Source organism: Salvelinus fontinalis, chromosome 8, assembly GCF_029448725.1.
Source record: "Salvelinus fontinalis isolate EN_2023a chromosome 8, ASM2944872v1, whole genome shotgun sequence".
Taxonomy (NCBI): Eukaryota; Metazoa; Chordata; class Actinopteri; order Salmoniformes; family Salmonidae; genus Salvelinus; species Salvelinus fontinalis.
In genome coordinates this window covers 12,606,503-12,630,906 of record NC_074672.1, presented here as the reverse complement: position 1 = coordinate 12,630,906, position 24,404 = coordinate 12,606,503, and the positions used below count along the sequence as shown (strand labels likewise).

The window sequence follows — 24,404 nt, the reverse complement described above, 5'->3', positions numbered from 1 at the left end:
CACGTTTAGGGACCCACTTATCAACAATTATATAGCCCTACAGTTAGCTTTATGAAATGGGAAGATACACTAATAGAACTATGAATTATCAAACGATGTCAATATTGCAAATGCAGGCTCAGCGATGTTATTTCAGATACACATTTCCATCTTCATGTATATTATATATACAGCCGGCCTTCTTCTTGCCATTCAACTGTATGCACATATTTAATTATATGGCATAGGAAATGGTGACAGTGCGAATTGAACAGCAACCTTTACATTACATTTTGTTCGACCGGTATAATTCCCATTTACGTGCATAGGCCAATACACTCATCCTCGTTTTATTACACTTTAAGGAGAGCTAAACCTGTTTAATTGCCTACATTAAAGTTTTATCTATTCAGATTAGGCCACATGTTAAGAAACAAAATAACACAACGTGAGAAAAAAATGTTAGTATTAGCTCATACATTTTTTTTAAGAAGCAGCATTTACAGGTAGGCGTGCAGTTTTATTAGGAATTATCTGAAGGAATTGTGTTTAGAGATACAGGTAATTACAACGTTATTAATTAAGTAGCATGTCTGTTGAGTCCAGATATTGAGGTGGGTGGTGAATCCGAAGAACTTTGGTTTAGTTCTTCTTCAAATACATTTGTGGGTAGTATTGACTGCTTTACGATTATAGTGTAATATTACATATACCGGTACACCAACATCACAATACACAAAAATATATATTTTCACAAGCGTAAATGTAATCCGTTTAAAATTGTGTGATTATTATTTGTAGTAAATATCGTGCATTTATTATTCTTATTGTTATTATTATTATTATTAAATTAATTCGTTTTATTAGGCATATCATTTTTGCTATTATTATTATTGTAGGGGAGAGAAATTGTTATGAATAATGTTTTATTGTTAATAACTAACCTCTATTTGCGTCTGAATTTTTGTTTGAATTATTATCATCATCTTAACATTATTTTCCATCAAAGACCATATCACTAACCTGATCACAATATTTATCCACAACTCCACAATAGTAATTACAAAACAATGATATATAATCAACAATTTAGGCCTATAAAAGCATACAACATTCTATAGGCAACAGCCCAGAAAGCCGGTCGCAGCTGGGGGAGGTAATGGAATTCTACAGGCAGCGATGTGCTGAATGAGTGAGTGCGATATATCCCTTCCCTCCGTGCATTTGCATGCTAAACTTATCCATCTTGTTGTCAGCTCGCGAGGTTACCCAGGGTTCACGCGCTAGCTTGTTTCTCTCCCCTACACTCAATAAATAAATCTCCGCAGCGTTCTGTTTACCGCCTGAATATAAATTTGTTTGCAGTCGATCGAAGACCTGTGTGGAGGTATTAGAAATTGTATTTCTCTAATGGCTTTCAGCAGAGGGAGTGGGGGGGGGGGGTATGCAGTGTGATAATAAAAACAAAAAAACAACTAGCATGAGAATCTTTCCTCTCCCTTTATGGAAATACACGTACTTCTTTAATTAAAAAAAGTTAATAAACCCAGTTACCAACGAATTAAATAATCAGAAAATAAATAAATAAATATGCAGCCATGCATATATTCAGTCAGTGGCATATGTTTGATTAGCATATATTTTAAATAAGATTGTTAAACACACTCCTGGTTGTAAACATCCTGGCAACAGGAGTGATATTATCACGCTGACCTTAGGAAGTAAAACAAGTCCTCTGAACCTTGAGTTGGCTCCGTCTCCATCTCAACAGCTTGTATCCCCAAAACAGACACATTTACCAGGACAGATGATGCTAAACAATCTGGGATAATGTTAAGAATGGAGAAAGAACATTTCCTTCTTTTTTTATAGCTGGAAGGAAACCAACCAGCAGCCAATACCACCATCCTAAACCTCTCCCTCTGCAAAATAAATGAACCAACTCACTGCATTATTTAACATCCTGCGTGCATGTCAGATTTGGACTTTGCGTCACATGCCTCATTAAAATTATGCACTCCTACAAAACCCTTCTCAGATGCTATTTTGTCGATAAAGTCAAACACCACGTGTTGTTCTGGATGGGTAACCTACAATACCTTGTTGTACCCTGGACAGTCCATTTCATGTGCCCTTATAACATGCATATTACATTTTCACATACCTCCATCCTCTTGTTGATGGCGTCATTGTCTCTATAGTTGTCATTGGAGGTGAGGTAAACAACGCTATTGGTGAGGTTGTCTATCTCAGACAGCAGGTAGAAAGAATATTGATTGACTGATGCTGCTCATTTGTTTTCTGTTCCAGTCTCTGATCTCTCTGATCTGTCGCCAAAAGAGGAGCTGAGCTGCAGAGGCCCAGGGATCATGGTGGCCATGCCTGGATGGATGGGATTATCTCCTATAGGTTTGCATGGACCCCTCAACCTGTTGACACGGACACACACGCACACACACATACGCACTCACGCGCACACACACACACACACAAACACACACACACACACGCACGCACGCACGCACGCACGCACACACACACTGACAGTGGTCATACACAAACACACACACACACCTTGCTGACAGTGGTGGTAATGATGCTGCAGGCTGAAGCGTGGTGACGGTGCTGACACTGACACTGACACGATGAGGCCCTGGTCTAACCCAGGAACACCGTCACAGACTCATTATTTGTCATCTCTCGACCCTGGGAGCGCTGGGAATTAACCGTGCGATGACAGATGACTGTCACCACCAACCTGAGGTCACGGTCGGCCGTTAATGCAGTGTGGGGCTGAGCGGTAAAAGCTGGGCGACCTATACAGTGGCGGGGATCTCTGTGGGGTCCACAAGATGACAAACAGGAGCAGTAAAAGCCAGCTAGGCGATATACGTGGTGAGGCCCTCAGCACTCTGTACAGTGGGGATCACTCAGCAGTCATAACCTCAGTTGTGGTCTTTTCCAGGTCAAGGGACAGAGCCACGTTATAGTGAGGGAGAGATTGGGGGGACGGGGGAGGGGCTCATCTAAGATGCATGTAACCACATTCCCACAGAGAGGATAATAGAGCGATACACAGCCTACAGCGCTAGCTTGGCATACTCAGACTTCCCAAGAGTATATTGATACTGGTGTGCCACCAGAATATGTGTGTATGATGCTTCACAAATCCTAGGAGCCCAGCAAGGCGCTCAGCAGGCAGTCTCCCAAACACCATGACAACAAAGCATCCGTCATCACCGTTCCTCGCCAGCTGCTGTGCACACTTCTCTGTTTCCTTCCGGAGTTCTTACTGGCGGGAGATGAGCAGGGTTCAACATGAAGCGGGAGCGCGTCGTGTGTGTGTTCATCATAGCAGCACATTGCCATATGCCTCTGTCTTCAGTCTCACACTGCAAGGAATGCAGGGAAATAGAATGAGAATGAGAAGACAGCACATGGCATTTAGACGTTTTTAGAGCTTAAAACGTTTATCGTGGACATGAATAAGGGTGAAGAATTTTGGTGACACAAAGGGCTGCGTTTTTAATTTCAGGTTTTACCGTAGAATGCATTGAAGCTGTATAATAAAGCCATTGGGTCTGTCCATCGTATCTCCTGTCCTTTCTGAACGCTCAATGACCATCAACGTGTTGACATTTAGCCTTGATGATTGGTGTGATTACAATTTCATTTAATCGGTCAGATTTGTTCTAGTGGCAGATATACTGTAAATGCCAATTAGAATACGCTTTTAACCAAAGCAATTTGTACAGCATGCGATTCATCTAGGACTTGAACATTGCTGTAGTGCCAACTGAGCCACACAGGACCAGAGCAGAAGTACAGTAAGTGACTCTCTCTCAGTTTGCTCTGTCCTTCCCTCGACTGCCACACTTTTATCGGTGGCTTTACCTTTTCATTGTCACCGATCATCCTTAACTGGGATGTATTTAAAACGTCATTGATCTTTATAGTGGCATGCTTTAATATGACGGTAACAGTTGTCTAGCTAACCAGGAAGTCAAATTCCTGAGATGGATGAGCAGTACCAGGTGAGTTGTCATCCATCTACCTGAGTGATGCTTTCCCTCGCTCCGTCCCACACCACGGAGCGGACATATAAATACAACCCATAAAGCTGACACAGGAAATTGATACTTAACAAAAAAAGCAGCTGGAAAGGGGCATGAACGGTGTGACGTACTGCTGAGGGTGGAGGGATGAAGGGAGAGAGGGAGGGGGGAGGGGGAGAGAGAGCGAAAGAGAGTGTAAAGGCGGATGATAAGGTTGACAGTTGTAAAATGTACTTGATTGGCTAAAGGCCACCTGTGAAGTTCAGTGTCTTGTTAATCATCGGAGGAATAGAGCACAATGCATTTATAATACCTATAATACCTACTTGTTGGCCTAAAATAAGCCAAATGAAAATATAACAACACAGACAAGAAATTGTCACCAAGAATGATCTCACATTAAACGTTTTATGGGCAGTCTGTCTTTGTTTATGTGACCACCAATTGTCAAAAAACATCATCTATGATCTGGTTTGGATTGTTAGTCTGCTGGGATCTGACCTCAAGTTCCAGAATGTATAATGTAATGCATTCTCAACCCTTGATTCTGTTTCATATTCTGCAATGACACTGAGAGTGTTTGTAGTGGCATGGTTTAGTGTGGTGTGTCTGGTTTTTAATGTCTAAAACCTGACTGTTTAGGATGGAGCAGAGCAGAACAAGCAGAGCTCCTCAGATGCCGGGCCAGGCCTCATTTAATGCTCTGTATTACGACCATAAATCACGTCTGCTCACACAGCACACACAAGAATGCAAAGAATCCAACACTGCTGCCTGCAATTTAGTCTCTCTCTCTCTCTCTCTCTGTCTCTCGCCGGTTGGTTTTCTCTCTCCTCTCTCCTCTCTAATCTATTCTCTGTCTGTCTCTCTGTCTCTGTCTCTCTTTATTTCTTTCTTTCTCTCTCTCTCTCTCTCTCTCTCTCTCTCTCTCTCTCTCTCTCTCTCTCTGATTTATATTGAGTATGCATCTTCTGTTTTGTGTCCTGATTCAATTGTTTTCATCATACTGTACCTTTGATCTTAGACAGACTGCATTGTCAAGGCCATAGGGTTCCAGGTCATAAATATCTGATGATAACACTGCTGGCATTTACTGTATAATCTCTGTCTCTCTGTCTCTGTCTGTCTCTCTCTCTCTCTGTGTGTCTGTCTCTCTCTCTCTTTCTCTCTCTCTGTGTCTCTCTCTGTCTCTCTCTGTCTGTAATAACAAGTAGAAAGCGTGGCTTATAGTCCTACTAGATGCTGTAAACTAGGGTGCTGAGCCATGCAACAAACACATCCTCTGAGAATGAAGGGGCTCCAACCCTGCTGCAGATAAGCAATTGAAAAGGAGAGGGTTTAGACTGAAAGGGAGGCGGCACCAGCTCTTGTCAAGATGTCTAGTGGGTTGAGAGCCTGTGGTTGGACGGCTGGAAACACTGCCTTGTCTCCATGATTAATGTAGGGTAAATAGGAGGCAGGAGCCAGGGAAAGTGGTGCCTAGAGAATGTGTAACATGAAAACATAATATCACAGAGTTTTTATTGAATCTCTTCCACAGTATGGGCTAATTTCATTACAAAACTTGTTTTCCAGAAGTAGAATGTGCTCTTTAATCTCAATAAAATGCTGTTGGAGAATGAAGTCATTCTAATAAGAAATGAATAAAGATAATGATTCCACTGAGATTGATTTTCCACAAATGCATTTATTAAACATCTCATTAATCAAGAAAAGTATCAAATACGTTTAAAAAAAAGCTATGATCCTTAGTTTCTGCATCCAGTTTTAATTTATAGATTAATGACATATACCCATTGATTCTTGAAGAATATAACTTATAAATGCCTCATGAGCTTAGTTCAACAGTCGTACCCCATCAGAACACAAAATATAAGCTTGTTTTACGCCAATGTTTGTCAACAATGTAAATGTAAACAAACACTGTATAGCCTCAAAACATGGTTAAAACTATACATTTGAAATCACGGATGGTCCGTCCTTGCATCCATAGCGCTGTCTGTGAATTTGAGAGGGGTTACATTTCTCCAGCCTCATCCCTTAGCTTTTTAGCGAAACAGGGACAGGGAGACATGTTGATATTGTTTTAACGAAGGATTCTAGCTTCAACACAAACACATATATAACAAAAATAGAACTTCATTCAATATGAACATATGCTTCTGTATTTTCACACTTACACAACTTACACAAACGAACAGCTATTTAATGATAAGAACACAAAACATGGCCTAACACATGACACCTACAGCAGAAGTCAAATTCCTTTCTCTCTGATTTACAGATATGGCCGCCACAATTATTTGACACATTAGGAGCTCTTGAAAAAACAAAACTGATCGCTAGTACGTTACGCTACTTACAGGATCATTCTGGAGGCGAAAGAAACGCACACCTGTTTAGGCGAGGTGCTGGCTAGCGGAGTAGAACACTTGAAAAAGAAAAGGAGAGCCTCACACTCTAGGAGCTCAGATGCAATAATTGAATAACCGACGTTTCGACAGACAAACTGTCTTCATCAGGATCCTTACGTGATCATAACATAACACGTGATACCTATACCGCAAAGTAAAATTCCTTTCTCTCTGATTTAAATAGACGACAAGCACAAGCCAATTACATGACACATGGAAATACAAAATTGATTGATAATGTGTTCAAAACATGCATTTGACATGCAAAACAGTAGCAGAATGTCTTTGAGGATTTTCTTTGCTAATGTAAATCATGTCAATTTTGATAAAAAGATAACATTTTGCCACAAGGTGTAACAGCAACAGAGGGGGCAGTAGTGGTCGCTTTTGGACTATAAACCTATAAGGATACTGGAAACCCTATAGGTAATAAATCTGCATTCTTCAGTGAGCCACTATCAGAAAATTGAAAGAAAGCTAGCCTCCACAATGCTGGTTTGATTGAATTGACCACCTATACACACACATATTACTGAAGGTCTAGGTGTTTAGGTTTGTGGCATAGGCCTGCTCTTACAGGTGAGTAAGTGTAGGGGGTTCTAGGTCGAAGAGGCATCCTCTACATCTGAAATATGCACTGATGTCACTGTCAACATAAGATGATAGGTGCCCTGGGGCGAGTTTGGAGAGACCTGTGCACAAACATCCGCTGTCTACAACCGTAAGGGCTGACTGCAGACTATCAGAGGCAGGCGCAGTTCCGGTGGTGAGCTGGGGAAGGTCCATGGGAGTAACACATAAACAGTCACTGGTGTTGGCCTTACTGTGAGAACCCGACGCAGGGGTACGATCATAATTAACGAGGAGAAGGTTTGGAGATCGAATCCCTCTCACCAGACAAGCACTTCTGAATCCTGAGTACCCAACTCCAACAGAGGACCTTGGGCTGAGGGATGGCATGTGTGTGGTGGTAGAGAGGGACGGCGACGGTGTCTCAGTCGCTGTCCCTCTGTCCTCCTTATGATCCTTCTTGTATTTCATGCGTCGGTTCTGGAACCAGATCTTGATCTGCCGGTCAGTGAGCCTCAGGCCCGCAGCCATCTCCAGCCTGCGTGGTCGACATAGGTAGGGGCTGAAGTGAAACTCCTTTTCCAGCTCCACTAGCTGAGTACTGGTGAACGCCGTCCTCGCTCGCCTCCCTCCGTCTCTACCTCTGTCTCCGTCTCGCCCTCCATCTCTTCCTCTACTTGGGAGACCACCAGCCTCGTTACGACTGCACACTGAATCACCTGGGGAAATGACAAAAGGAACATGTAAAGGAGCAGTCATTTAAAAGTCAGCAAGCGGGCACCCAGGCGAGCTTCCGCAAAAAGGGAAAGCTTAACTGAGGGACTTAGGAATCCTAATAGGCATCATGTAAAGTGTCCTGGGATAAAGTGTTTTTTCTGGAGTCAATTAACCTTTTACTGCAGTGGGCTAAATCAGGGTCACACAGTGTTTCTTGATAGTCTTAAACACTTCTACTTTGAAACAAAAGTACACACCTCACACACATGGTTATGGACTGAAGAAAAGAAGACACCTGTACCATGTCAGATATAGAGTTGAAATAAATTACATTTTGAGTTTGCATCCCAATATTACACTTTATATACATCACAGAAGCCTGAAATATAACAAAACCATTTGACATAGAAACCACCGGATTTCTGTTGTTTAAAAAAAAAGTTTTTTATTAATGAGGAAATTATGATAAATATTTATAACATTCCACTCATGTCACCAAAGAGGGCACTTTTGATCATTGACTGCAGGAAAGGGCTACATGTGTTTCTTTCAAAGCTTTCTTCTCTCCTTAATTGCATCAATTGCTTTGGGTTCATGACTAACCCAAGAGAGACCTGTCCCATGGGCCTAAGAGAGAAACAGATCTATACCTTGCTGATAATGTACTGCAAGTGTCTGAGACATAACACCAGTTACAGCTTGTCTCAGATGAGGGTGTTTTGAGAAAGTTGGTCTAAGGGAATCGTCTTACATACGCATTAATCAAATCTACACACGGCAGTGGTGTACCTGTCAACTCAATCACTTAAAGAGTGCCTTGGGACCACCACTGGAAACAACCACCTTCAGAGTGTCAGATGTGCCACAACAATTCTGTCAGTAGCTATTGTATTCAGGGTTTAAAGTCCCAGTTTACACCTGGATATCTGACCTACTTAGGAGGAAATTATCGTGTGTGATAGAATTGAGAACTAACATAAGGAGTTGTTCAAACGTATTATTCAAATTTCTTCAAATGTAACACAAATATATATATATGTGTATATACACTCTTAGAAAAGGAGGGTGGGAGAACCATTTTTGGTTCCAGGTAGAACCCTTTTTGGTTACAGGTAGAACTCTTTTGGGTTCCATGTAGAACCCTCTGTGAAAAAGGGTTCTACATGGAACTCTCTGTGAAAAAGAGTTCTACCTGGAACCAAAAAGGGTTCTTCAAAGGGTTCTCCTGTGGTGACAGCTGAAGAACCCCTTTAGGTTCTAAATAGCACCCTTTTTTCTAAAAGTGTAGGTCTAGCATAATTCTGGTCACATCTAAACTCTAAATTATGTCAACAAAGGTTAAAACAAGAATTATTGCCTAATACTTATTATTTCTATGTTAATATGTGAGCAAGTCATAACTCACAAATGTCCTTTTGGCACCAAAATTATAAGGTGTGCCATGTTCTGAAAAAATACGTTTGAAGACTAGGTAAATGCAGATATAGGCTAGGGTAATATGGGCAGTCATATGCACATTCATCATTATGACAATGTACTATATTAAAATATGATATTATATTTACCTAATTCGTTGGAGTCAGATGCACTCTGGTTTAGGTCATGCCGAGTTTCTCTCATCCAGGGGAAGAGATGCCTCGGTGAGAGGAAGTAAGTGGATGCACTGCACCTCTTGCCTCTGACGACTGCTTTGCCCTTGGCATGGCGGGTATCCACCGGGTCCAGGGTGCCCCATAACGGGTCAGTCGGGTACGGCGTACAGCTGACACAAGCAGAAGAGGTGACTGAACGCTGGAAGAGTGGAATCTCTCGGAATTGTGGCGCGTGGCCTCCTTCACTGTGTCCGGTGCCGTATCCAGCAGGTTCGGTTGCAGTGTTGTGTTCGTCCTGTAGATGACATGGGAGAAGGGACTGGTGCTGGTCCATAGACCTAGCAGGGTGCACTTCATCAAATTCACTCTGATAAATAGAACTATGGGTACGCCCTGAATGTTGGGAAGGTATGCACTTTTGCATGTTAAATATATAGCTTTACAAGGAACGTAAATGTAAAAGCTTTATGCAAAAGACTTTGAATAAGCTTTAAGACTGTATTGAATAATATTACCAGAGGGGTAAACCGTGAAGTCACGTGGGGCCGTCCTCCAATAGTCGCGCGCTGGAGTTGCAAACCGTCCGAAAGGAACTTAATCGCGCTGGAGGAACCCGCTCCGATTCTTCAGGCAGCATTGCAAAAAGCACGGGTTTCTTCACCTATGGATGAAAACAACTAATTAGTGTATGAAAAGTATGAGAGGACTAGCAGTGTATGTATGCAGTTTTAGAACGCGAGAGAGTGGAAGATGGAGGGAGAGAGAGTGAGCTAGAGAGAGAGAGAGAGAGAGAGAGAGAGAGAGAGAGAGAGGGAGAGAGAGAGAGAAAAAGAGGCACGCACTGAACGCATCATTTGGAACTAAATATCTATTAGTTTTTTATTTACAGAGTACCAGATGTGGGAAGAAGTCGAATGGAAATCCAGCGCAATGAAAGTTGCATCGTTTTTTAAACTTTCCTGGTAGGTTATATAAATGCTCCTTGTTGGAAAAAATTGAATAAGTGATATGTTAGCCTAGTTGGATAATATCAATACTATCGCAAGATATACAAAAAATTACATTTGACTAAATGTGTAATTTCCGTGAATGTGTTGTTGTAACATGAGTGTGCTGTTTGTTGAAGTGTTATTACTATATTAAAAAAGAGGACCAACCACTGTGAATGGTATTCCTCTGGATATTTCAAAGCTTGGGCTTAAAATCTACTTTTGTCTATTTACTTTATTCTATTTGCTTGTGAATATGCATTCAGTTCATAGTGGTTGCATGATAATACACTCAGCGAGGGAACTATCCGAGTTAGTAGTGCACTTATCTAGTTAGATAAAGGACTTAGAACAGATTCGAATAGAGTCAATGGGAGTGGTCAAACAAAGGGTTTTGACAATCACTGCCACACAAAGAGAACGAGAAGACCACAGAAGAATATAGAAAATAATAGTATTTTTTACCTCAAATGTCTGGCTACCTGCGATTACTAATCACTATCCACGTGGATGTGTTTTTGGCTCTGCCAAACAACATTTATATTACAGAGTATTTCCCGATTGATAAAACCCGTGTGTATGGACGGATAGACAAAGAGGGAGGCAAATGACTGGCTGGGCTACTGTACGTTATACGAACTCAACGCTAACACCAAAGCAATAGCCTGTGGACTTCAGGGTAATTTGGAGGTGTGATGTTGCACTAATATTTAGGCAACATGTAAATATTATTATAAAAAATAGACTATATAGCTAGCCTTAAATACCCTACCCAAACGAGCATGGTCTACAACAGAGCCATGTAGAGATAGGGCTCTGGTGGCTTTAAAGTGGACGTGGACTAAGGATGATATTATCTCAAAATGTTGATTCGATTCTAGGCCTACAATAATATATTTTCACTAGTATTTCTATAATATAATACAACAAATCTGTTGAGGAGAATCCTTCCAGCAGCACGGTGATGGATGATGCACTCTGGATCGCCTAGCCGGGACGACCCAGCATCTTCACAGCACCACTCTGATTTAATCCCTCTTCCGTTTACCCTCCTTCTAGCCTCGCCACAAGGGTAACCTCACTCCCTGATTCATGTCCTCCATTCACACGTCACACACTCACTCCAATAAGTTATTTGAACATGAACATGAGCGTATCATGTTCTCAATATTGTAGGCTAAAACGATTAAAGGACATCATTTAGAATAATAGAACAACAAGAATAGCACGCGGGTAGAGATAGGATTTCCGACAACATCAAATGTTCATGGAGAGCAAGGATAATCAGGATAAACAAAATACTCCACTTGAATTTCAGCTAAATCGAGTTATGGGTCATAGTCATATCCTAGTAATGTGCACAGCCTCATAGGAATGAGAGCCTTTCCAGAATAATTAAGGAGATTGGGACAAATAAGAAGACCATCTCTTAAACGTTAACAATAAGACGTGTGCACATACAAAAAATAACACATACTTGCATTTATTTACAATATTAGGCCTACATTAAAATAAGCTACCTCTAGCCATTTCATTTGAAACTGGTATGCCTAGTATACTGTGCACAATTAAACAGGCAAGTTATACTGCGTTTATTAGAGGGAGCTTATCAGAAGACACTCCTCATTCCCTTAATTAACCTTTCCAATAGTTTTCCCCAAATCATTCTTGTTTTAAGAACGATTTGTTATTTAGAGTACAGTGAATTGCTGTCACAGAGCTTGTCAGATAGAGGCATTCAGTGGGCACATAGCAGGGTTCGCATTGGTGCCATTTAGGCGACATGTAATATGACTTGGTTGGAGAGTGCGGTGAATGAGAGACGATTCATTCCAACCTGAGATACAGATAGTAATAAAGGAACTCAACAGGCCTATTTGAGCTTCATGTGCATTTAATCCACTTTTTAATTTCCCTCACCCATGATCAATTTCGATATATAGGCTACACATACTCAGTACAGTATTAGGATCAGGAAAATTATAAGGATAACATGATGATGATGATTATTATTATTATTATTATTATTACCATCATCATATTGTGTACCTGTAACGTCAGGCACTAAATTTAGCTGGAAATGAGAATCGAGAGTAAAGGAATTCAATTCCGTTTGTTTTCTTTGTTTCAAATCGTTGAACACTGGGCTGTGTTGGATATAGAATAAAATCTGTGATATACTATCTCAGCAAGAACATAATTTAGCTCCTCCGTGCGCATACACCACGATTCTCCGTGAACTCTGGTTGAACCGCCCAAGTGGCAATAAATCATTTTTCTCTGTCTGCACAAAAGCGCGCGCCAGTCCCTCTGCGTGTCAAGCCCTTCTTCTTGGCTTGGTGGCTGACACAAACAGCCGAGGAAACATTGAACAAGTTTCGTAACGATTGAGGATTTTAACATACAATATATCTTAACTCACAGCATATAGCACATGGCTACCATGTAGGCCTAGCACTTGCAGCAAAATTCCTAACCCCTTTGTTCCAAAAACACTGTTCTCTACACTGCTCTTCTCAACAAAAAAGCATCCATGCCAATGATGTATTTTCGGCGGACAGAGCTCGAGTCGGGCAGAGAAGAGGAGACAGAGAGCTCGTGGAAGGACGTTAATGGGCAGAGGATGTTGTCGGTTAAAACGGTGTATACAAATGGACCTGTCTCGGCAGAGCACGCGGGAGATTTATTGGCCCGGTGCCCTACATTTCTGTAAACAATTCAGAGTGAAATGAAAGGACCGGAGACTTTGCTGAGCACTGCACACTTCACACATGAGGAAAAGTAGAAGACACACATTGTCAATTTCCAAAACATGTGCTAATGTCTTGACCTATATGAATAGGCCATTTACATGCAATACACGTAGAAAAAACGGTTCCTTATAGAACCCTGCATTGGTGTCATTTATGAATTATGGCTACTACCATTAAACTGCAATATTTTGAGCTAAGAATATAATATAATAAACAATTAAATAAAGCACAAAAGTATACCAGCATAGTTTTTAGAATGTATTGTCATTATTTGCAAACATAGTTTGGAAAGATGCATTGGTGGCCAGGCAGGTATCACTTCGTTTGAATGATGGCCTAAGTCAACTCTGGCTGACTTCTTTACAATACAATACAATAAAATATCCATTAGTTAGAGTGAACATAAAAAATGTGTCGCCTGCTCCCTTCTCAACCCCCAAACCTCACACATACAGTTGAAGTCGGAAGTTAACATACACTTAGGTTGGAGTCATTAAAACTCGTTTTTCAACCACTCCACAAATTTCTTGTTAATAAACTATAGTTTTGGCAAGTCAGTTAGGACATCTACTTTGTGCATGACACAAGTAATTTTTCCAACAATTGTTTACAGACAGATTATTTCACTTATAATTCACTGTATCACAATTCCAGTGGATCAGAAGTTTACATACACTAAATTGACTGTGCCTTTAAACAGCTTGGAAAATTCCAGAAAATTATGTCATGGCTTTAGAAGCTTCAGATAGGCTAATTGACATCATTTGAGTCAATTGGAGGTGTACCTGTGGATGTATTGCAAGGCCTACCTTCAAACTCAGTGCCTTTTTGCTTGACATCATGGGAAAATCTAAAGAAATCTGCCCAAGTTCTCAGAAGAAAAATTGTAGACCTCCACAAGTCTGGTTTATCCTTGGGAGAAATTTCCAAAAGCCCGAAGGTACCACGTTCATCTGTACAAACAATAGTACGCAAGTATAAACACCATGGGATCACGCAGCCGCAATATCACTCAGGAAGGAGACGCGTTCTGTCTCCTAGAGATGAACGTACTTTGGTGCAAAAAGTGCAAATCAATCCCAGAACAACAGCAAAGGACCTTGTGAAGATGCTGGAGGAAACAGGTACAAAAGTATCTATATCCATAGTAAAACGAGTTCTGTATCGACATAACCTGAAAGGCCGCTCAGCAAGGAAGAAGCCACTGCTCCAAAACCGCCAGAAAAAAGCCAGACTACGGTTTGCAAATGCACATGGGGACAAAGATCGTACTTTTTGGAGAAATGTCCTCTGGTCTGATGAAACAAAAATAGAACTGTTTGGCCGTAATGACCATCGTTCAGTTTGGAGGAAAAAGGGGGAGGCTTGCAAGCCGAAGAACATCATCCCAACTGTGAAGCACGAGGGTGGCAGCATTATGTTGTGGGGGTGCTTTGCTGCAGGAGGGACCGGTGCACTTCACAAAATGGATGGCATCAAGAGGAAGGGAAATTATGTGGATATATTGAAGCAACATCTCAAGACATCAGTCAGGAAGTTAAAGCTTGGTCGCAAATGGGTCTTCCAAATGAACAATGACCCCAAGCATATTTCCAAAGTTGTGGCAAAATGGCTTAAGGACAACAAAGTCAAGGTATTGAACATTTGTGGGCAGACCTGAAAAGCGTGTGCAAGCAAGTAGGCCTACAAACCTGACTTAGTTACAACAGCTCTGTCAGGAGGAATGGGCCAAAAACCACCCAACTGATTGTGGGAAGCTGTGGTGATCCTAACTGACATAAGACAGGGAATTTTTACTAGGATTAAATGTCTTTATTTGTGAATAACTGAGTTTAAATGTATTTGGCTAAGGTGTATGTAAACTTCCGACTTCAACTGTACAGTGGAGATAAACACAGGTTTACGCAGCTCCCCTTGACAGAGAGCATAGTGTGGGGCACAACAGTAGGGTATTGTTTTGAGGCTGTGAACCCAGCAGCCCTCCAGTTGTCAGATAAATTCTGCCGTTTTTCAAATCAGCGCCCAGCCCAGGATTCGAGCCGGCCACCTTTCGTGCCACAGGTCCAGCTCCTGCCATAGGTCCAACTCCTTAGCCACTGGGTTATCTTCATGACTCATTACAGAGAAGAAGAAAAAAGGAGCTAAAACATGAGTTCATCTGCCAAAATTAAGCCAAAATGCTATGCAGACATACAGTACCAGTCAAAAGTTTAGACACATCTACACACTCAAGGGTTTTTCTTAGATTTGACCATTTTCTACATTGTAGAATAATAGTGAAGACATCAAACTATGAAATAACACATATGGAATCATGTAGTAACCAAAAAAGTGTTAAACAAACCAGAATATATTTTATATTTTGGCTTCTTCAAAGTAGCAACTCTTTGCCTTGATGACAGCTTTGCACACTCTTGGCATACTCTCGACCAGCTTCACCTTAAATGCTTTTCCAACAGTCTTGAAGGAGCTCCCACATATGCTGAGCACTTGTTGGCTGTTTTTCCTTCACACGTTTCCTTTCCGTCCAACTCATCCCAAACCATCTCAATTGGGTTGAGGTCGGGTAATTGTGGAGGCCAGGTAATCTGATGCAGCACTCCATCACTCTAGTTCTTGGTAAAATAGCCCTTACACAGCCTGGAGGTGTGTTGGGTCATTGTCCTGTCTCACTAAGCGCAAACCAGATGGGATGGCGTATTGCTGCAGAATGCTGTGGTAGCCACATGCTGGTCAAGTATGCCTTGAATTCTATATAAATCACAGAGAGTGTCACCAGCAAAGCACCCCCACACCATCATACCTCCTCCATGCTTCACGGTGGTAACTACACATGCAGAGATCATCCGTTGACCTACTCTGCGTCTCACAAAGACACGGTGGTTGGAACCAAAAATCTCAAATTTGGACTCATTAGACCAAAGGACAGATTTTCACCAGTCCCAAAGTCCATTGCTCTTGGTTCTTGGCCCAAGCAAGTCTCTTTTTCTTATTGGTGTCCTTTAGTAGTGGTTTCTTTGCAGAAATTCAACCATTAACACCTGATTCACACAGACTCCTCTGAACAGTTGATGTTGAGATGTGTCTGTTACTTGAACTCTGTGAAGCATTTATTTGGGCTACAATTTCTGAGGCTGGTAACTCTAATTTTTTAACCTTTATTTAACTAGGCAAGTCAGTTAAGAACAAATTCTTATTTTCAATGACGGTCTAGCAACAGTGGGTTAACTGCCTTGTTCAGGGACAGAACGACAGACTTTTTACCTTCTCAGCTCAGGGATTTGATCTTGTAACCTTTTGGTTAAAAGTCAAATGCTCTAACCACTAGGCTACCTAGGCTACCTATCTGAACTTATCCTCTTCAGCAGAGGTAACTCCTTTCCTGTAGCGGTTCTCATGAGAGCCAGTTTCAGCATAGCGCTTGATGGTTTGCGACTGTACTTGAATAAATGTTAAAAGTTCTTGAAATGTTCCGGATTGACTGACCTTTATGTCTTCAAGTAACGATGGACTGTCGTTTCTCTTTTCTTATTTGAGCTGTTTTAGGGCTATCTTCTGTATACCACCTCGACCTTGTCACATACAACTAATTGGCTCAAACACGCTAAGAAGGAAAGAAATTCCACAAATTAACTTTTAACCTCTACAGAGTACCTAACCCGGATCCGGGAGCACCCCCCCCCCCCCACACACTGATTAGCATCGCTAGCATAGCGTCACAATTAAATAGTAGCATCTAAATATCATTAAATCACAAGTCCAAGACACCCAATGAAAGACACAGATCTTGTGAATAAAACCACCATTTCAGATTTTTTAAATGTTTTACAGGGAAGACAAAATATGTAAATCTATTAGCTAAACACGTTAGCAAAAGACACCATTTTCTTACTCCAACAGTTTCTTACTCCATCAGGTGCTATCACCAATTCGGCTAAACTAAGATATTGATAGCCACAAACCAACAAACAAATTTATAAGATGACAGTCTGATAACATATTTATGGTATAGCATAGTTTTTTTTTTTTAAATGTGCATTTTTCAGGTATAAATCACAGTTCTACATTGCAGCTGCAATCTGATATAGTGCTGATGCAGCTAGAACAATTACAGAGACCAACGTTATATAACTAATTACTTGTCTTAAAACATTTCAGAAAAAATACACAGCGTACAGACATTGAAAGCCCAACATCTGGTGAATCCAAACAATATTTCAGATTTTTTAAATGTTTTATAGCGAAAACAAAATGTATCGCTAATTAGCATAACCAGGCCAGCCAAAACCAGCTGGACGCGCGCGACCAGTTCACATGCACGACAGATATATGAAATAACATCGTAAATTGGGTCTTACTATTGCTGGTCTTTCATCAGAATGTTGATCAAGGTGTCCTTAGTCCTGATGAGTCGTTCAATCCATTCACAATGGCAACCTCCCCTCTTCATTCAGCCTGGGTACTGGTCGACTGGCACGGTCAATTCCCAAAGTTAAAAAACTCAAAGAACGGAACACGGCAAAACTCCCGAAAAAATTCTAATAATCTGATTAAACTATATTGAAAAAACATACATTACGGTGATATGGTCACATGTAGCAAACAAACTTCGACACGGAGATAGTTTTCATCCATAACGTCAGCATAACAAAAGACAATGCCACCTCTGAAAACGCGCATCTCAGAAACCGGAAGTTGTCGGTCACGCTAAAGAAATAAGTCTTATTTCACGTCAGTACAAGATAAACAAAAAATTTCTCCTCTGACGTCTTCCAAACACCCATAGGAAGAAGTAGGAAGTGTCATTCGGGTCATAGGTGGCGTGACCATATATAGGCAGAGCTTTGAAGCGAGCATACACATCTTGCAATCTTTTTCAGGCTCAGGGAAAGTGCTGTGAAATGACCTGTGTTTGACTCAGAGACTCAATTGGAACGGTTTTAGAAACCATAGCTTGTTTTCTATCCAATGCTATATGGTTATATGCATATAGTAACAGCAATAATTGAATAAGAGGCAGTTTAGTCTGTAGAGGCAATTATGCTAATGCGAAATAGCACCCCCTGTATTCTCAAGAAGTTAACAAGGCACACCTGTTAATTGAAAGGCATTCCAGGTGATTACCTCATCAACCTGGTTGAGAGAATTCCAAGCTTGTGCAAGGCTGCAATCAAGGCAAAGGATGGCTACTTTGAACAATCTCAAATATAAAATAGATTTTGATTTGTTTAACACTTTTTTGGTTACTACATGATTCCATATGTGTTATTTCATAGTTTAGATGTCTTCAGTATTATTCTACATTGTAAAAAATAGTAAAAATAAAGAAAAACCCTTTAATGAGTAGGTGTGTCCAAACTTTTCACTGGTACTGTATAATTATTTTGATGTTATGGAAGAACAACTTACCTGCAGTTGTTGTCAGCAGCAGCCACAAGAGAGATCCTCTGGATCTGACAGTTCTGGGTTACTGTCAGACTGAGCAAAACACAGATAGTGTGTTAAAAGTAATTTATGATTAACGAGGCTATTGAATAAGCAGGACTTATTATACATAATTTATTTTAAATAATTTATACATGCCTCCTCTCAGTCAGCAACAGTCTTCTTTCTAATGGCTTCATGAAACACAGGCTAGCCCCTTCAATTGACTCCACACTGAAATAGTGAACTAAAAGAAACATTTAGCTAATTGCTAATGTCAGGCTGGGTCCGTAGCTCTATTTGGCATACGAAAATGTATTTTATTTGAAAGAGTTAGCTGGCTAGCTTGTAAAGGGACTAATTAAAGTAGCCTAGTTTTTTTATGTTAGTTAGCTAGCTAGATTATAAACGTGCTCAAATTCTAATAAAACTATAGACTATAGTTTATCATATGACTTTGGCTTTATATACAGTGTGCATATGACAATACCATTTTTTGTTGTTGTTTTGTCTCTGTACTCCAGCACTTTGGATTTTAAATGATACAATGACTGAGGTTAAAGTGCAGACTGTCAGCTTTCATTTGATGGTATTTTCAACCATATCAGGTGAATTGTTTCGAAATTACAGCACTTTCTGTTCATAGTCCCCCCATACAGGTATTACAGTAGTCAAACGTTTAGTATTTGGTCCCGTATTCCTAGCACGCAATTTTGTTTTGTTTTGGTTGTGTTTCAGATTATTTTGTGCCCAATAGAAATTAATGATAAATAAGTAAAGGCCCAGGACATTCAAATAACGATTGACATATTTTCATTGAAAACGTTATTTTGAGGAATGTATTCATACTTTTTCATCCTTCTACAAAATATAGTCCCGACACAAATCTAGGGTTGCTACCCAAGCCGACTGGTCGTTCGTTCTATCGGTTTGGTTGCTAGAGACTCGACCCAGTCACTCAGTCTTTTTGTTCTGTATCTATGGACGCGACCCAGTCATTCGTTCTAAGTGTTTCATTGCCATACTGGCTGGCAACGTTCTTATTTATCCCTTGCTTGCTCGTTAGCCACGTCAAAAAGTGCAGCCAGAATAACAGCAAAGTAGCCACATTAGCATTTGTTTCAGCTGTTTTCTAGTTACATTTATTTGGATACGTCCATAACAATGAGCTAATGAGGCGCGATTTCGCCAGGCATAGAAAAAGTGCTCACTCAATCAGGACACTGTTGTCCAGAGGAGCTAGCCAACAACACAGCTAACACAATCACCTCAAACTGAAGCTGGAAAGACTGCAAACTAGCTGTACTTCGTTTTACCTTTTTTCAATTGACATTTCTTAGTATATATCCATAAAAATGATGCCAGCTGATTTTGACTGGCTGAGAAACGCTGCCTGTCTGTCTCATCCCGACTCCTGAAACCTTCATTACTGTGGGACAGCTAGAGATGAATTTGAATATTGAAACAATGTTGCAAATGTCGGAGAGTCTAACAGCAAGGTTTATACAAATCTCCGCTGTTGAAAACTAAATGTTAGTCAAAAAGAAATGTGAGATAATGTCTCTAAATGCTTTGTATAATGGAGATCAAGTTTATAAATAGCTTGACTGGGCTGATGAGAAAGCATTTTAATGTCATAGATTTAGCCGAAGGTAACTTGTGGAATAGACATCCGCTGGAATGCGGTTTTAACCAATCAGCATTCAGGATTAGACCCACCCATTGTATAAAGAACGTATAGCCTGTTGTTGATTATCCCTTCATGTCATTTTGGAGTCACTTTTATTGTAAATAAGAATATAATATGTTTCTAAACAGTTCTACATTCATGTGGATGCTACCATGATTACGGATAGTCCTGAATGAATCGTGAATAATTATGAGTGAGAAAGTTACAGATGCACAAATATCATACCCCAAGACATGCTAACTTCTCACCATTACAATAACAGGTGAGGCTATGATATTTGTGCGTTTGTAACTTTGTATGCGTATGCTTTAATTAAACACATTATCTCCTCTTGTTTTCTATCTAGCATTTATTTTGCAACAGCACGGGGCTGTATTAACCTTGCTGTTAGCCACTCAGACCTCGGCAACAATGTTGCAAGGAATAAAATAGATTATCTTCCCCTTGCCATAGATAGAGAGCAAACATGTCAGACGTCAGCTAGCTATTTTTCTGACCAGGTGAAGTCATGCAGCTGCATCATTAATATGGATATACATGTCAATGGAAAAGGAATTAAAAGGGCTATCATTTCAGAGTTTTATGTGACTGGATTAGCTTTAGGTAGCTGTTCATTTCTAAAACTCCCCATTACACTCTAGGGTAGGGATAGAACCCTCAAGATTCTTGCCTTCAACAGCGGCTTCAGAAACTGTTTACACCCCTTGACTTTTTCCACATTATGTTGTGTCACAGGCTGAATTTAAAATGGATTAAATGTAAATGTATGGGTCACTGGCCTACATGCAATATCCCATAATGTCAAAGCAGAATAATGTTTATAGAAATGTTTGCAAATTAATTAAAAATTAAAAGCTGAAATGTCATGAGTCAATAAGTATTCAACCCATTTGTCAGGAGTAAACGTTTGCTTAACAAGTCACATAATAGGTTGCATGGACTCACTCTGGGCCAAAATTTAGTTGAACAAGATTTTTATGACTACCTCATCTCTGTACCCCACACATATAATTATCTTTAAGGTCCCTCAGTCGAGCAGTGAGTTTCAAACACAGATTCAACCACAAAGACCAGGGAGGTTTTCCAATGCCTCGCAAAGAAGCGCACCAATTAGTAAATGGGTAAAAAAAATAGAAAACAGACATTGAATATCCTTTTGAGCATGGTAAAGTTATTAATTACACTGTGGATGGTGTATTAACACACCCAGTCACTAGAAAGATACAGGCGTCTTTCCAAACTCAGTTGCCAGAGAGGAAAGAAACTTATCAGGGATTTCAACATGAGGCCAATGGTGACTTTAAAACAGTTACAGAGTTGAATGGTTGTGATAGGAGAAAACTGAGGATGGATCAACAACATTGTAGTTACTCCACAATATCAAATTAAATTGTATTTGTCACATGCACAGAAAACAACAGGTATAGACCTTACAGTGAAATGCTTACCTACAAGCCCTTAACCAACAATGCAGTTTTAAGAAAAATACCTACAGAAAATTAAGAAATAAACGTAACAAATAATTAAAGAGCAGCAGGAAAATAACAATAGCGAGGCTATATACAGGTACCGGTACAGAGTCAATGTGCGGGGACACCGGTCATTCGAGGTTATTGAGGTAGTACAGTTGAAGTCGGAAGTTTACATACACTTAGGTTGGAGTCACTAAAACTCGTTTTTCAACCACTCCACAAAGTTCATGTTAACAAACTATAGTTTTGACAAGTCGGTTAGGACATCTACTTTGTGCATGACACAAGGAATTTTTCCAACAATTGTTTACAGACAGATTATTTCACTTATAATTCACTGTATCACAATTCCAGTGGGTCAAAAGTTTACATACTCTAAGTTGACTGTGCCTTTAAACAGCTTGGAAAATTCCAGAAAATGATGTCATGGCTTTAGAAGCTTCTGATAGGCTAATTGACATCATTTGAGTCAATTGGAGGTGTACCTGTGAATGTATTGCAAGGCCTACCTTCAAACTCAGTGCCTTTCTGCTTGACATCATGGGAAAATCTAAAGAAATCTGCCCAAGTTCTCAGAAGAAAAATTGTAGACAAGTCTGGTTTATCCTTGGGAGAAATTTCCAAAAGCCTGAAGGTACCACGTTCATCTGTACAAACAATAGTATGCAAGTATAAACACCATGGGACCATGCAGCTGTCATACCGCTGAGGAAGGAGACACATTCTGTCTCCTAGAGATGAACGTACTGTGGGCCGAAAAGTGCAAATCTATCCCAGAACAACAGCAAAGGACCTTGTGAAGATGCTGGAGGAAACAGATACAAAAGTATCTATATCTACAGTAAAACTAGTCCTATATCAACATAACCTGAAAGGCCGCTCAGCAAGGAAGAAGCCACTGCTCCAAAACCACCAGAAAAAAGCCAGACTACGGTTTGCAAATGCACATGGGGGACGAAAATTGCACTTTTTGGAGAAATTTCCTCTGGTCTGATGAAACAAAATAGAACTGTTTGGCCGTAATGACCATTGTTATGTTTGGAGGGGAAAAGGGGGAGGCTTGCAAGCCGGAGAACACTATCCCAACCGTGAAGCACAGGGGTGGCAGCATCATGTTGTGGGGGTGTTTGCTGCAGGAGGGACTGGTGCACTTCACAAAATAGATGGCATCATGAGGGAGGAAAATTATGTGGATATATTGAAGCAACATCTCAAGACATCAGTCAGGAAGTTAAAGCTTGGTCTCAAATGGGTCTTCCAAATGGACAATGACCCCAAGCTTATTTCCAGAGTTATGGCAAAATGGCTTAAGGACAACAAAGTCAAGGTATTGAAGTGGCCATCACAAAGCCCTGACCTCAATCCTATAGAAAATTTGTGGGCAGAACTGAAAAAGTGTGTGCGAGCAAGGATGTCTACAAACCTGATTCAGTTACACCAGCTATGTCAGGAGGAATGGGCCAAAATTCACCCAACTTATTGTGAGAAGCTTGTGGAAGGCTACCCAAAATGTTTGACCCAACTTAACAATTTAAAGGCAATGCTACCACATACTATTTGCGTGTATGTAAACTTCTGACCCACTGGGAATGTGATGAAAGAAATAAAAACTGAAATAAATCATTCTCTCTACTATTATTCTGACATTTGACATTCTTAAAATAAAGTGGTGATCCTAACTGACCTAAGACAGGGAATTTTTACTAGAATTAAATGTCAGGAATTGTGAAAAACTGAGTTGAAATGTATTTGGCTAAGGTGTATGTAAACTTCAGAGTTAGACTGTATATACTGTACATGTAGGTAGAGTTATTGAAGTGACTTAAGCATAGATAATAACAGAGAGTAGCAGCAGAGTAAAAGAGGGTGGGAGGCAATGCAAATAGTCTGGATAGCCATTTGCCGATAGCCGTGGTCCCGTGTGGCTCAGTTGGTAGAGCATGGCGCTTGCAACGCCAGGGTTGTGGGTTCAATTCCCACGGGGGGACCAGGGTTCAATACCCACGGGGGGACCAGGATGAATATGTATGAACTTTCCAATTTGTAAGTCGCTCTGGATAAGAGCGTCTGCTAAATGACGTAAATGTAATGTAAATGTAATTTGATTAGAAGTTCAGTAGTCTTATGGCTTGGGGGTAGAAGCTGTTTAGAAGCCTCTTGGACTTAGACTTGACGCTCCAGTACCGCTTGCCGTGTGGTAGCAGAGAGAACAGTCTATGACTAGGGTGGCTGGAGTCTTTGACAAGTTTTAGGGCCTTCCTCTGACACCACCTGGTATAGAGGTCCTGGATGGCAGGAAGCTTGGCCCCAGTGATGTACTGGACTGTACGCACTACCCTCTGTAGTGCCTTGCATTCGGAGGCCGAGCAGTTGCCTTACCAGGCAGTGATGCAACCAGCCTGGATGCCCTCGATGGTGCAGCTAGAACCTTTTGAGGATCTGAGTACCCATGCCAAATCTTTTCAGTCTCCTGAGGGGATTTGTCGTGGCCTCTTAACGACTGTCTTGGTGATGTGGACACCAAGGAACTTGAAGCTCTCCACCTGCTCCACTACAGCCCTGTCGATGAGAATGGGGGCTTGCTCGGTCCTCCTTTTCCTGTAGTCCACAATCATCACCTTAGTCTTAATCACGTTGAGGGAGAGGTTTTTGTCCTGGCACCACACAGTCAGATCTCTGTCCTCCTCCCTATATGCTGTCTCGTCGTTGTTGATGACCAGGCCTACCACTGTTGTGTCATCGGCAAACT

General features: G+C 40.8%; 1 protein-coding gene across 6 annotated transcripts in view; it reads right to left on the bottom strand.

Annotated features, from left to right (window-relative positions):
- Positions 1-5,701: 5,701 nt before the first annotated feature.
- hoxc5a (homeobox C5a) overlaps positions 5,702-24,404 on the bottom strand; it is a 59,463-nt gene continuing 40,760 nt past the window's right edge. For 3 of the 6 annotated variants that reach the window (XM_055931103.1, XM_055931105.1, XM_055931101.1), the window contains exons 3-4: positions 9,301-9,988; positions 5,702-7,737 (exon numbers count right to left, since the gene is read on the bottom strand). In XM_055931103.1, coding sequence (XP_055787078.1) covers positions 7,022-7,737; positions 9,301-9,751 — 1,167 coding nt within the window. In that variant the 5' untranslated portion in view covers positions 9,752-9,988 and the 3' untranslated portion in view covers positions 5,702-7,021. Of the gene's footprint in view, positions 7,738-9,300; positions 9,989-18,478; positions 18,548-24,404 lie in introns of all 6 variants that reach the window. The other 3 variants (XM_055931104.1, XM_055931102.1, XM_055931106.1) reach the window with 2 other exon arrangements.